Source organism: Eucalyptus grandis, chromosome 7 (assembly GCF_016545825.1).
Source record: "Eucalyptus grandis isolate ANBG69807.140 chromosome 7, ASM1654582v1, whole genome shotgun sequence".
NCBI classification, from domain to species: domain Eukaryota; kingdom Viridiplantae; phylum Streptophyta; class Magnoliopsida; order Myrtales; family Myrtaceae; genus Eucalyptus; species Eucalyptus grandis.
In genome coordinates this window covers 42,431,374-42,445,840 of record NC_052618.1, presented here as the reverse complement: position 1 = coordinate 42,445,840, position 14,467 = coordinate 42,431,374, and the positions used below count along the sequence as shown (strand labels likewise).

The window sequence follows — 14,467 nt, the reverse complement described above, 5'->3', positions numbered from 1 at the left end:
CTAAGTCTTAATGAAAGAGGTAGCCGCTTTTTTAGTTGGTGACCTCCTCATGGCAGGCGCTCTCTTCACGCGATCATCGAGAGGTGGTGATCACAATTGATAATGGCTTATGGCGGTGTGCAACATTCTTGTTTGAGAGAGAGAGACATTAGCTAAGCCATGAGCAATGGCTCTCAAATCTAAATAGGGAAAATGATCTGAATATTCTTAAATTTATTACATTAATATCGATTCAGTCATAAACTTTTCAATTGAATTAATTTAATTTTAATATTTTCACTTTGGTATCGATCCAATCCACTTGATCAATTAAAATTTAAAGTTGTTAACGTGGACACTAGTCGTGCAATGTAGCGCGGTCACCTGTCGATATTGAAATGAACATTTTTAATTATTTTTTGAATACTTTATAAATTTTTTGTTCTTTTTCTTATATCGTTTCTTTCTTTTTCCTTTTTCTCTTCATTTTGGCTAGCAAAAGGTCACGCCCTTGCCCATGCCCTCGCTAAATCTAGGTGGGGGCCACCTTGCTCATAAATTCAACCTCAGCATGTATCCTCCTCTAACCATTTGCAAGGCAATAATCCCTCGTTGAACTAATGATTTCTTTATTTTACAAAAAAGTAAATAATTTGAAAAATATTTTCTAAAAAATAAATCAGTCATTTCACATACAAAAATGATCAAATGAAAAAATATTTCCACCTTTTACCAAAATATTAAGACATAAATGATCCTTGATAATGAAAAGATTTTTTATTAATTTAATTATTTAAAAAATATGAATGCTTACTTCTATAATATATATATATATATATATATATATATATATATTTAAATTATTCAATTTTTTTCGCGAAATAAAATTAGAAATTGAAAGAGACGGTTTTGGTAAAATGCAACGAGTGGAGCTCGGATAACTTCCCGGACGGCCTCATACCATTGGAAGCAAAACGCCATAGCCTAGAACTCCATCAACAGTCGCATTCCCCACCCACCCAAGACCCAAAAAAAAAAAAAAAATGCCATTCTCCATCTCCACCCCTCCCTCCTCCTCCTCCTCCTCCTCGCCGCCGCCGCCGCCGGGCGCCGCCGGCCGAAGCCCAATCCCGGGCGGTCGAACCCGACCCGACCACGACCCCGACGCCAACCCCGTGGCCGCACCAGTTCCACTCGTTGATGGTCATGAACTTCTCGGGCGCGCTCCAGCTGATCGACCTCTGGTACGACTGGCCCAACGGCCGCAACTTCAACATCGTCCGGGACCAGCTCTCCCCCACCCTCCTCTACGACCTCGAGTGGAACAACGGCACCTCCTTCTTCTACACCCTCGGCGGCGACTCCCCCAGCTGCCGCACCGCCCAGCTCGAGGTCGGGATCCTCCGCCCCGGCTGGCTCGAGGGGGCCGCCTACCTGGGCCGCCGCCGCGTCGACGGGTTCCTCTGCGACGGGTGGGAGAAGGCCGACTTCATCCGGTACTACGAGGACGTCGAGACCAAGAGGCCCGTCCACTGGCGTTTCTACACAGGTGAGCTCCCGGCGAGCGAGGTCTATCGTCTTTGACTTGACAATTTGATCTTAAAAAAGAAAGATTTCGACCAATTTTGAGCAAGATTAGAGAATAATCGACCCACTGGATTTCAAGTTCCAACTGGGTCAAACCCTTGTGTGAATTTTGATTTCAAAAGAACTTCTTGATGCATTTGCAAGTGGGTTTTGATTGGGGAAGAGAATAAGGAAGGGGCAAGTGAGAGTACTTGCCTCTTTTTCTTGGTGAAATCGGGGTCTGCGAGTTGCTTCATGAAGAATTCGGTTTTGCTCTCGGTTTCCGATTCTTGATCTTGAGTAATGTGCATCTGCAACTGGGTTCGTGTTTTTACTCACTTGGGATTGGTGTTTTGTTGACAATTGAAGGGAGAGAAGCTCATGTGATGACGTTCGAAGTCGGAGCAGCGCTCGAAGATGCCAAGTGGCAAGCCCCTGCATACTGCTTCGACCAGAAGGAAGCGGAAGAAGATGATGAATCCGAGGTGAGAGGACGTTCTGCTAGTCTCTGTGACGTGCGAGAAAGCTCTTGTTTCGATCCCTTTCTCAGTTCTCTCTAGTTTGTTTCGAGAAGGCTAATGATCAATTCACGGTCATCATCGGCGGTTTCAGTGCTGTGACTATGTCATCTACTGTAATTCCTGTTGGTCTGATGCCAAAACTAACTTTTTCTATCACATCTGAGCAATGAATAACCTGAAGAACAACACATCCAAGGGAGTAAGGACTTTGGAAACCAACATGGGTCGTTCCCATTGAACTGCTTCGAGGGCTCATAAATGCTCCCGTCCTCTCTGGTCGCGCGCGCTGTGACAATTTCACCACCTCTCTGCGCGACATGAGTGGCGAGCAATGAGCCGTCGCTTTTGGTGGAACCCGGTCGAGAATAAATAGGTTGCAGGAGTGGTGGTGTGAAAGGACACTGTTGAGTTTTGAAGGATTACACGAAGAGATGCTCTTGCATTGATGTGCCGGTGGTACGAAGCGATACGATTGATCTAAATCGATCTGACGCGAATCTGATGAAGAAGCGATTGGGGAAAGCGAGTTTCAGCTTGTTCCCATTTCAAACTCGACCATAAAGTGATCAAAACTCTCAGGAAAACAAGTTGTTTCTCCAGAGATGGGAATGGGATGGGTGTGAATATCCGTGAGAAAGGCGTCTCGGCTCCTCAGAGCAGAAGTAGTGTAGAAACCGCTTCTCGGCGAACAATTAATCTGAAGATATTGAGAAGCGGGTGCTTGAATGGAAACGGACTTCACTAGAATAGAGATGACCAAAAAGTTATAGATGCATCAACGCCCAAATGGAAACATGGAAATGAACATAACATTGATATTCTCGCTGCACATTCTGAAGAATAAACTTGATCCTAAAACAATGACTAAAATCGGAAAACATCGATTCGAAAACAAAGAAAAAAGTGTGGCCGAATTATGAATTATGGCATGGCTGGAATGAACAGAACAAGGAGAAACTCTGTTGTATTTGTAAATAATCTGCGGATGATAGAACCTCTTGACACCTGAAACCCCAATGATCTACGCTAGAATGAACAGAGCAAGGAGAAACTCAAACCCTCAATCACAAATTAAAGATATAATGCAGCCGCTAATCGATGCATCATCCTCTGCGTCGTGGCGAAGCTTGCATCGCTCCAGTCTACGGCTTCAGCTTCCTGTCCTGTCTAGTGTTTCTGGATTTCTATTTTAACCGGTTCCCTGGTCTCGGTTTTGTGCCCTCCCCTGTACTTATACCTCCGAGCCGAGTACAAGAAAACACCGAAATTGATCAAGCTTAAGACGGTGAGCAGCCAGTAAAAATAATCGAATCTCCCAGTGTTGATGTTTTGGGAAAGCCACGATGGTCGCGTTTCCTTCTTGTCACCTGTCACCGAGTTCACGATGTTGTTCAGTATAGAGGCTGCGAAGCAACCTAATCCGCCGGCCAGAGCAGCATAAGCAGACCCTATGCTTTTCATTGCATCCGGTGCTTCCTCGTAGAGGAACTCCAACAACCCCACGATGCAGAACACTTCGGCTATCCCGATCAGGCAGTACTGAATTAACAACCAGTACGCACTCAGGTTCGGCATCTGGCTGAGGAAGATAGCCTGGTACCCGTGCTCAATGGCGTAATTCCTCCTGAACCTCTCGAAAAGCCCTGCCCATGCCACGGACAGGATCGAGACCACCAGCCCAATCCCTACCCTCTGGAGCTGAGAGGCGCCGTGCGGATGGCCCGTGACACGTCTGCACAGAGGGACGAACAGGGCATAGTACAGAGCTAGTATGAGGAATATACTGAGGCCCGGGAAGACGGGCATGCACGTCACAGGCAGCTTGAGATGACCCATGTGGGTGTTCATCGTGTAGGCCTGCTGGACCGATAGAGTCAGGTATTCGGTCAGGACGAGGCTGAGCACGATTGTGCAGGCTGGGATTGGGATGAGCTTGATCAGGATCTTCACTTCCTCAACTTGGGTCACAGTGCAAAGCCGCCATGGACTAGGATCTGGACCATCCTCTTTCAGCTGCAGAGCCGCCTTGTCCAAGCACCTGCGAGGCCATGAACATGTTATTCATTGAGCATGAGCCGACCGACCAGTCCTGAAGGACTAAAAATTAGTAAAAATGTCTGGCTTGTCTAAGAAAGGCAGCAGCAGAACAGTTTTACCTGAAATCATCTGTGTGGGCAATTTTTCCGCTACCCTTTATGGTGGAATGTTTCCCCGGAACTTCATAGAGGCCTACGAGTTCGCTGCTCGAGAATTCAGCTTTCCTCTTCCGAAAAGCGGCAACGAGAACTTGGGCAACCCTCGTCAAGGGACTGCCTCCTGGCAACCTGTGCCGGTACAAAGGCGTGCCCACGAAGAACACCATGTTCGATATTCCCATGGCAATGGCCAGAGAACCAAAGGCCAAGCCCCACCCGTGTTCCATCTGAATATAAACAACCAAAGTAAATGCCACGATCGCACCGATCGTGACAGAGAGATAAAAGAAGTTGAAGAACCTATCCAAGTGGGACTTGTAGTCTTTACTTCTCTCGTCGAACTGATCAGCCCCGAAAGAAGAGACACAAGGCCTGATACCAGCAGCACCAAGCCCGGTTATGTAGAGGACAGCATATAGATAGACCATCTGCCAGTGTTTGGCGGGCTTGCAGTTTCCTAATAGAAGCGCAAGCTCATCGCACCGCTCTTGCTCCGGCGTGAATATGCCTATGCTTGCACACAAGGTGATTCCCGTCAATCCCTACACACGCAGATTTTGCACCAAAGAAAAAAAATCATCAGAATCCTGACGCAGGTTGTAGCAAGGAAACTTGAAATTCACACTGATGTGCTAAACTAAAGGATGCACCAGAAATTTGATCTTGCAACAAGACAGCAATAAAAATCGAGCTAAGACAACTAGATCTGGATCGAGATTATACGGTCTTTGATTTTTCTTACCGCAAGATAAATCGTGGTGAAAATTGCTATGGTCCAATATCGGCCTAGGTATGCATCGGCTATGAAACCTCCTAGGACGGAGGAGGCTTGCGAAATCCCGAGGAAATTGTTAACCGCGTTCGATGAACTGGAGAAGGGTTTGTGCATAACGTAGAACATGAAGGCCACCATGTTCACAGAAAGGCCAAAATATGCCATCCTCTCTGCCATTTCATTTCCTGCAGAAGAAAACAGCTCAGCTCCTACGGGTTTTGCAAAGGAACAATAACCAAAGCAATCCTGTCTATCTCATCGGCTTAGAGAATCAATCACCATAATGTGAATCTCAATGGTGTCCGATTCACCGGTCATCCTTTTCTCTTTTCGAAAACATTCACTTTGCTCACCGAAAATGAAGAAGGCTGCAATCCAGCCACCCGTCTTGGACAGGTCGGCAATCCGCTTCCCACGGATATTGACGGGTGTATTGCCGCCAGTGTAACCCCGCCCAAAAGCCGTCCTCCTGTCATCGGACTCGACAAAGAAGACGCCCAGCTTCTTCCTCCTAAACGACTCGGAATTCACGTTCACGTTCACGCTCGCGCTTGCGCTTGCACTCGCACTCGCACTCGCACTGGCTTGAGTCTCCGGGAGACACTCCGGCGACTTTATCTCCCCGGTACCCATTATCCAAAACTCCCTGAACAACAAAGAAGAACAAGAAGAAGAACTACCAACGTCCTAAAACCTTGTCGCTTTCTGAACAAACAAAAAGATTCGCGTCGTCAGGACTGGTGTGACCAACAACTACAACTGAAAGGAGAGAAAAAGGAGCATAAGTATTAGTTGCAAGAACAGATTCACACACCCTTTTAGTGGGAAGATGAACTCAACCATGCCATTCTACTTAGTGCACAAAAGCAAGTGCAACGCCAAGCCAATGCCTAAATATCTAATAACGACGACTGCAATCCCAGCTTAAAGCCTTCAAAGGCTATTCCGGACGAATGACGTTTTTCTTTCCAGAAGTTACAGCAGAGGGAGACAGGCAATTAAAGGTCATCCAGCTGACAGCACATGGTGACCCATTGAGGTTGGAGGAGTCTGCTGCATTAGTTGCTGCACAGAGAGAGGATGTATGGAATCGGAATGGATAGAGACTGGGCATTAATGGCCACCACCGGTCTTGGAGGCTGCATCCATTATAGGGGTTGATGCTGCCTTCGTCTGAGGAGCATTTCACGCAACTACTACTGTTACGAGAAAGTGCATGATATTTATTTCGTCCCGTCGGAGTGTTCTCATTTGATAATTTTTCAGAATATGCTTTGAAAATGATCATTCAAGGTCGGCATCATATCATTGTATCACATTACATATGCGTGATTATCATGGATTGGAACCCTTCGAAGAAATGGTACGATGTGGCGAAGTAGCGATAGCAAACAAGGGCATATTTATTAGAGTTATGCAAGTAATCAGCCTAGCTACCATCCAACTTTGAATTCTCATGCCTATCTTTCACATTGAACATTTGAGTAATCGGATGATGATAGTTGCTAATGAAAAATCCTAAATCTATTATATAGATATCAATTTAATTTTAAACTTTTCAATTTCGTCAATTTAATCTTATACTTTTGACGATTTGCTAATATAGTCATTTTGACCGATTTTTTTTCTAAAATTGTTGACGTGAATGTTGGTCATTCTACATGATGGCTCGTTAACATTGATAGTTTTTGCAATTTATTTAACCAGTTTCTAAATTTTTATAATTTTTTTTCTTTTTTTCCTTCTTTTCCCTTAAATTTCTATAAATAAAAAAATTAAAAAACAAAAATAAAAATTATTCACATCAGCAATTTCCGATTAAAATTGACCGGAATGATTACATTGCAAATTCATCAAAGTCTAGGCCTAAATTGGTCAAATTGAAAATTTAGGATTGAATTAGTATATGTACAATAAATTTAAGATTTTTTTTTTTTTTTTGTAATTTTTCTATAATCCAATTTCCATTAATGAGTCGATATAACCGGTGAAAACGCGTCGAGTACGCTTCTTATTTTCAACTTTTGCATAGTTTCTATCAATAATTCAATAACTGACCCCATGCAATGGGACTCTCATCAGAACGATAATCTGTCCTGTTCAAGCATTATGTCCACAAACTGCACAGCCGATGAGGAGGGATAGAATTTGCTCAAAGCCAGGATTTTCTGGGTGGCTTTTGATGTAGCATAAGTCGAATAATTGAATGCCATCTTCATCAACTATTGTTTTCAGTTTGCTCAATGACCCAGAAGCATTTAAACCTTCAAAATTGATAGAGATGAGGTTACTGAAGGTTATCGAGAAAACGGATCTTTTTTTGGGGGGTTTTTTTAAAGACTTGGTAATTGAAAAAAAAAATTATTAGGGGAAAAATTTACGGGTCATCTGATTCCTCAATAATTTGTTCGAATTCTATCAATAGTCTTATAAAATTACCAACTCTTGTTTAAATTTACAAATTACCAACCATTCTTATCCTTTTAATTTTGTCTGCCTTTCCTTACTAGCTCCTAAAAATTTACTTGCTCTTATGTGAATTTATCTATCGTTATTTGAGCAACTTACCAGCTTTTTTTCTGATTAAATTAATGTCTATAAATGCAATTCGTTCAGGTAAGTTATTCTTTTCACCTAGAGGGAAGCATTCGCGAGGTGAGATGGAAAATCAGAAAGATTATAAGTATTATCCACGACCTAACTTTAAAATTGATTTTTTTTTCTTTCACATTTTGATAAGCATCGCAAGTCCAAAGCACATTTTCGACAAGCATGATACTCCTAGTTGGTTTTCTAATAATGTATTTATTGCTTCTTGAAGCTTGTATAGCGTAGTGAATCATTACTTGGAGAAGAGAAGCGTTAGCAACCTGGCTACATTAATCTTCCTTAAAGGATGGGGTAGCACGTCTCAGTCAATAGTGAATCGACCTCCTTGAATTGCAAATTCCATCTTGTTCCTTGCCTCTTTCGTCCGTTGGCTGCTGCGGAAAGAGACAGGAAGTATATCTAGAGGATTGGACAACCTCTGGCAACAAGAGATTTCCCTTCTACGTCATGAATTCAATAACCTTACTGAGGTCTTCCGTTCCTTTGTAACAAGATATGACGCAGTTAGTACGTAGCGATTACGTTTGCCGAGGTCTTATGTTCTCCTTTCTTTTGTGTGTTAGTAGAGACTAACATGCGATGCGTGAATTTCAAAAGCAAAGTAAAGCCACCCTATCAAGAAATAGAATTCACAATGAAGAGTAGAAATTGGACACAGATATATATGGAAAGAGAGAGATCATTTTAAGTTTTTTGGAAGGTTGTTGTTATATGGAATTACGCATTTGTAAAGCAAATTCGGCCTTTCGTGCGAAACGTAATATGTGGACGGGGGGGGCTACTATGGTCATATGACCTCACCGTTAGGTAGAGGTCATTTTCTTCGAATATAAAGTCAAAAACTCATCCGAAGTAAATCATTTTCAACAAAAAGTAAAGTGGGCCCCTTTTTTAGCAATTCTTTTTTTTTTTCAATGGAAAAATGAAATTTCCGGTGTGTGATTATTGTCAGTAACTTCATCTATTTTGGGTGGTGTAGCGCATTCATCGAAGAGTAAAGCGAGTCTATTTGTTACTAAAAATTGTTTATTCGTAATGAACTTCACTTATTCACAGTAAATCTTCTCATTTTTGGCAAACTTTATTCATTCTTTGGTAAAACCTTATTTGTTAGTAAAAATTCCAAATTTGTTTTCTTCCATTTCTTTCTTCAAACAGTTACTCTTTTTTGATTTTTTATCTTGGTTTTTTTTTTCTTTTTTTTGCTTAGTGTGTTGAGTGACTATTTTTTGGTTTAGATCATTAATATTTGTGCCTAGTTCACTCATAAAAAGCAGATATTATTATAAAAATAATATTTGTGACGTGTAGGAGGCATGAGTTGCTTATACTAAAAACGATGGACAACTTAAGGTTAAGTCACTCGACCGTACAAGCCTCTCATGGCAACAGAGCTGCGTTGTACCACCCAGTAGTTTTTTTTTTTTTGGCTCATTGTACCACCCAGTAGTCCGCGAGTATAATGACGAACAGAGTTGTCAAGTGGGATTAACAGCAAAAAGCGAAAAGAGTTGTTGGTCCAACTGTCTAACTTGTCCATGTTTAACGATTCGCAATGCATCCATTTAGCATCCAGAGACTACTTCAAAGGCAAATCTGTGAAATGCCATACCTGTGCCACCCTTATCCCAAATAGCAAAAAAACGCAAGCCATGTCTTAAAGCTAATCGCAAGGTATAGGTACTTCTCAAGTTATAGCTTTAGATTTCTAGTTCATCCCTCAGCAGTAAAAGTAACTTTCGGTTTGCAGTCGAAATAGAACTTGAAAATTCCCAGGGGGGTCCATGTTCATTGGCGTGACCGCTTAGACATAGAAATGGCAGCATGAGCTTAGTGTGAAGCCTATCCTTAGTTTTAGAGAGAATAAAATCATAGAACCTTGACGCACTTGCACTTCTCTGTAACATCATAGAACTTAGCTAAGCACTCGCACTTAGCAAAAGAATGGATGCACCTTGGGAAAACAGTGATAGGATACATAGCCAGCTAATTCGGGCAGCATAGATAAGGAATTCGTACTTCCTAAAATGCAGCTTACAGAACAAAAGAGCCTCTCCAAGATTGACAAAGAATTGATTAGGTGACTTCCTCAATTTCCCTTCGCTTGACAGTTGACTCTAATATTATAGAGTGGGCGCTGAACTAGATTGATGCACTCTAGGCTCTAGGAAAATGCCCTCTCCATCACTTGTTGCTTCTTGTTGCCTGGATTAAGTGACTGGTTCAATTACTCCGCGAACTACGAAAGTTTCACTTCAACTGGGAAGATACGCTGCAAACCAAAGACTAACCTCATTCGTTAACTGAAGCGTGTTTCAGTTGATCAGCTCTGGATGATTTTAAGGAGCTCGATATCAAAAAGAAGTGTCTTGTCTATCAGCCCTTGGTTCCTCAGGACAAAATCGAGAGCTCGCTGACCCTGTTAAAAAAGTTGCTTCTAAAATTTCGTTGAGTTGATAGACTAACCATTCCGATGTTATCAGAAAAAGACATTAATATTACCGAAAAGGTAGTGGGCTTTGGGCCACTTTTGTTGTAGTCGTTCTCTGGATATCCCAGTTCTGGTGGCACTATGATCCTGCATTGCTGTGAATAAAGATGTGAATTTGAATGTAACCAGTAGAAACAGTAGAAGTATGACTCTGGCCATTGTTTCACTCTAAAGGTATTTATTTTTTTGTTGAATTCTAAAGGTAATTAAATAGGATACAAGCAAGAAGATCTTCACTATGAATTTTATTAAGTAAACAATATAGAACTGCATCAAGTATGCTGACTAAAACTTCAAGGGAAACCACAACATACTGTTAACATTGCGCTCATTGTCAAAGAAGCCAGCCATTTAAAGAATATAAGAACTGAAGCTGCCATTACCTTTAGCAAAGACTTTTTTTCAGACATTTTGTCCTCTCTTGTCAGCATCAATCATGATTCGTTACAGGCATGCATAACTAACGAGCATTTGGATCATCAACACAACGAGCATATAGACCAGATACAGATACACTACTCCATACACTTGAACAGGAACAAAGTGAAAGACTATGTAGCCAAGATACAGATGCAGCACCTTCTAACACCCCCAAGGGCCATGCCAGCAACAGCTTCTTCAAATGCCGGTATTACCTGAAAATGTGAACAGTAAGCATGCTTACCTATCTAACTCGCTCCAAGTATTAAACAGAAGCACTTCAAAAAGAAATGCTCAGTTGGGATAGATTAAAGTATAAAAGTACATTTTAATATTTGTAAAACCAGGGACATGCTTGAATGATACAGAGGATAGCTGAACAATATCCTAGATCACACAAACTATATGATAAGGGAGTAAAATATACTTTTTGCTTCCATATAACCTACCATAGCCGTTAAAAGGGAACCATAACTAACCTCTTGAGATCCTACTTTGAATTTGAAGAAGTCCTTATCATTTCCCTGCATAAGAGGAACAGGGGATATTGCTTCAAGTCAATGACTCTGAGATGGAGAGCATAAAAAAGAAACCTATATACCTCAAAGGAACCGCCTTTTGTCTTGTTACGAGCTTCAAATATGCGGCCATAGTAACCAATAGTATAACCATCCCAGTCAACCTGTGATTTATTCAATCTGTCACTGACATCATTGACATTAAATATCAGACAATCCTGCAATGATATCACACAATCATATGGAATAAGAAGGCCAGTTATGTTCACTCATTATTTCTTCTAAAGCGGTTTCACCCCTCCAAATTGAAAAGTATCAAATGTACGAAACTTCACCATTCATTCTGTCAAAAAAATACAGTCTCCAACATACACAAGGTATAAAGAAATAAAAGGTTATCCCATTTGCAGACAATCCCTTCTATCAACTAAATAAAATGAGCAGCACCACAAGCAATGCTTAAAACACCACCGGTAAAGGATCATCACTCACCACTACAGTCTCTCCCATTTTGGGGGTAGGACCATCTCCAACTCTCAAGTCCTGCAGTCCCTTAAGCAATGAATTAAACTAGACGAAAAAGGTTTTCCTTTAAGCAATGAATTATAATAAACAAACGAAGTATAAGTGCTTCTAGATGGAACAAAAAAGAAAAGTTTCAAATACAACACTGGCGTATAGATGACCTTGTACTGAAGACCTGAATCTGTTTCCGTGTAGTCTGGATAACGCATTTTTGACTTGCCATAATCCTTCCCTCTAATTGCCGGCACTGTGACCATACAGCAACAATTAACTACAATAAGACTACCAGCCACCTTGAAACACTTCAATGTCGAGTCTTTAAACAATTGAAGTAGGCATAAACAGTCTCACGAGACATCCATTCATTAGTTTCCGATGAAGTCAGTCATTAATAAATGTCGCAACTCGTGAAGCAAAACCAGTCAACGGGTGGATGAATTTTAACAAACACGGATAGCAGAAAATGACGCGCCACCAAGTAAGTAAGCCATGATATCTGCAAATGTATATCATATCAACTTACAGATCGACACTGGGATACGAGAACCTGACAGGCCGACGGTCCTCAAACAGAAAAAACAAACATTCAGCCAAAGCCAACGGCACCCAACAGGACCGACTTTTCACACGGACACAAGTCGCGATTACGACCTCATTTACATCGATTTCATCTCACGCGGTAGAGCAATGTCTTGACAAACATGAGCAAATTCACACGACAGCCTCTTTCAATTCGAATGGAAACACCGAAGCGGCGCAACGACATCGAGATAGAGAGAGAGAGAGAGAGGAAAGGGGAGGATAAGTTTACTGTCGGCGAAGTCGGAAGCGAGGGCGACCCGATCGCGAGAAACGCTCGACAGGACTCCAACCAGCGTCCCCGCTGTGGACGGGACCAGAACCTCCCGCCGCCGGAGCCCGCGCGCTCTTCCGCTGCAGCTCGGCTCTAATGCAAAGACACGCGATCGGAGCTTAAGCTATGACGTAAGTAGTCATCGCTAGCTCGTAATTGGACGAAAGCAGCATAGCCAATCCGATACTGACCAGAACCACCAGAGGAGGAGGAGGAGCATAGAGACAGCCGAGGGCGGAGGGGCGTTCGCGGTCGCCATGGGGAACGAGACCTCGCGGGCCCGCTTCGGCTCTGCGGAGATTCAAAGACGAGGAGGGGAAACGCGTCAGTCTTCTTCAGCTTTTGTGAAAGCGGAGAAATAGGGAGAATGGAATCGTTTCGGGCAGAGAGAGGGGGAGAACCGCCGTCGCGGAAGGTCTTGGAGACGGCGGCGCGGGCGTTGGCGGTGGCCCGATGGCTGAAATGGACGCCATCGACGCGCGCACATAGAGAGAGAGAGAGAGAGAGAGGAGGAGGAGGAGGAGGAGGGGAGACGGGCTTGCGCGGGCAGATAACGGCCTCAGCTTTCTGGTCCTTCTCAGAAAAATATAGAAAAAGTTTTCTGGACCTTTCGTTTGACAATTCTGCCCTTTACGCACTTTCTCATGAAAAAAAGAATTAATACCTGAAAAATCTCGAATCGATATACATATAATAAATTTACTTCAAATTAAATTGTTGACTTCTAAAAACCTTTAAAATGTTATGCATTTGACAAATTTACCCAAAATTGATACATTTATGACAAATTTACCATTTATTAATTTTCATTAAATTTTATTGTCAAAATGTTAAGTTGAATGGTACGTGATAGTTAACTAATATATCAATTTGTGATTATATTCTCTATTCATCACAGTTGTACAATTTTTATGATATTTTGTAATATTAATCTAATCTATCGGATATTATATTTGTCACAAATATATCGGTTTGGGGTTTTTAGCAGTGGAATAAATTAGTTTGGTATAAATTTGTTATGAATATATCAATTTAGAATTTTCCGTTGTCAAAAAAATTAATTTAAGATAAATTTGTCACAGATATATCAGTTTAGGGTTTTTCAAGGTATTAACAAAAAAAAAACACAAATGATTCATAAGCTTTAACTCAATATATAATATTATGCCCACTAAATTATTAGTAAGTGTTCAATACGGTCCTTTCATTTGCTCAAACAACAAATCATGCATTTTTTGTGATGTAGATGATGAATCAACATGTTTATCTTTTTACCCATCTACTTTAAAAAATGAAAAAGAAAATGTTAGGGTGTTAAATTATCCATCATTGTTCAATGACATAAATCATTATATTTTGATTGAAATGAATATTTTATTACAAAAATCAACGTCTAACTTTCATTTTTGTTTTTGTTATCCATAATTCAAACCTAATGAATTGGGAGTCTTATTAGCAAATTTCGTTAACTTGAATTACCATAAAGACAGCATAAAACATTTTCATATACCCTAAGATTAAATTGAATATTTATTAGTAGTTCATGAACTACATGAAATAAATTAAAAAGTCGTGGACGATATTCAAATTAGACCAAAGTTCAGGATATCTATTTCCTTATGGGAGATTACTAGTTTCGTCGGGTGAATATGAGTTTAACTTTACATGCCGGGCTCGGCTCATATTACACCAAAAAAACAAAAGACTTTGAGTGCACCCAACATTTGTTCACTTTTGTGAATCTGCCAAGCGCCAAATAAGCATCTGCAACGACAGCATTGCTCCTCCGTCGCCACACGAACCTTGCCATCGTCGCCTCCCCCCAAATCGTCACTCCCCGGTGTCGCAAGGCCATCGCCCAGCTCCCCCCATGCCTCTGCCAATATCAAGCAACCATTTGTATGGGTTCATCGAGGCGAACGTCCTCAATTTTTGAGGTCAAGAGCCTCACATGCACAGGCCTCGTTGAGGCGTTGTAGGAGGCTTGAGCGATCCCGGCGGCCACTGGTAGGTA

General features: G+C 41.7%; 3 protein-coding genes across 4 annotated transcripts; 1 reads left to right on the top strand and 2 right to left on the bottom strand.

The window, feature by feature from the left end:
• The first annotated feature begins 109 nt into the window (after window positions 1-109).
• Window positions 110-2,258, top strand: LOC104453568 (uncharacterized protein At4g14100). Its single transcript, XM_010068169.3, has 3 exons — window positions 110-115; window positions 871-1,528; window positions 1,915-2,258. Exons 1-3 carry the CDS (start codon window positions 110-112, stop codon window positions 2,103-2,105), a joined length of 855 nt encoding a protein of 284 aa, XP_010066471.2. The 3' UTR covers window positions 2,106-2,258.
• Window positions 2,259-2,853: 595 nt separating this feature from the next.
• Window positions 2,854-6,096, bottom strand: LOC104453567 (protein NRT1/ PTR FAMILY 6.1). Its single transcript, XM_010068168.3, has 5 exons — window positions 5,851-6,096; window positions 5,390-5,741; window positions 5,004-5,221; window positions 4,223-4,803; window positions 2,854-4,104 (listed from the first exon to the last, which is right to left on the bottom strand). The coding sequence occupies exons 2-5, from the start codon at window positions 5,667-5,669 to the stop codon at window positions 3,234-3,236; spliced, it is 1,950 nt and encodes a 649-aa protein (XP_010066470.1). The 5' UTR covers window positions 5,670-5,741; window positions 5,851-6,096; the 3' UTR covers window positions 2,854-3,233.
• Window positions 6,097-9,494: 3,398 nt separating this feature from the next.
• On the bottom strand, window positions 9,495-12,999 carry LOC104453565 (peptidyl-prolyl cis-trans isomerase FKBP19, chloroplastic). Of its 2 annotated transcripts, XM_010068167.3 has the most exons (11): window positions 12,855-12,993; window positions 12,645-12,744; window positions 12,412-12,546; window positions 11,762-11,847; window positions 11,568-11,618; window positions 11,159-11,239; window positions 11,037-11,081; window positions 10,717-10,772; window positions 10,149-10,224; window positions 9,938-10,065; window positions 9,495-9,851 (listed from the first exon to the last, which is right to left on the bottom strand). In XM_010068167.3, exons 1-10 carry the CDS (start codon window positions 12,924-12,926, stop codon window positions 9,970-9,972), a joined length of 798 nt encoding a protein of 265 aa, XP_010066469.2. In that variant the 5' UTR covers window positions 12,927-12,993; the 3' UTR covers window positions 9,495-9,851; window positions 9,938-9,969. The 2 variants fall into 2 exon arrangements, 1 of the variants encoding a protein (XP_010066469.2); XR_001979777.2 differs by lacking the exon at window positions 9,495-9,851 and having other exon boundaries at window positions 9,992-10,065; window positions 10,149-10,232; window positions 12,855-12,999.
• Window positions 13,000-14,467: the final 1,468 nt, after the last annotated feature.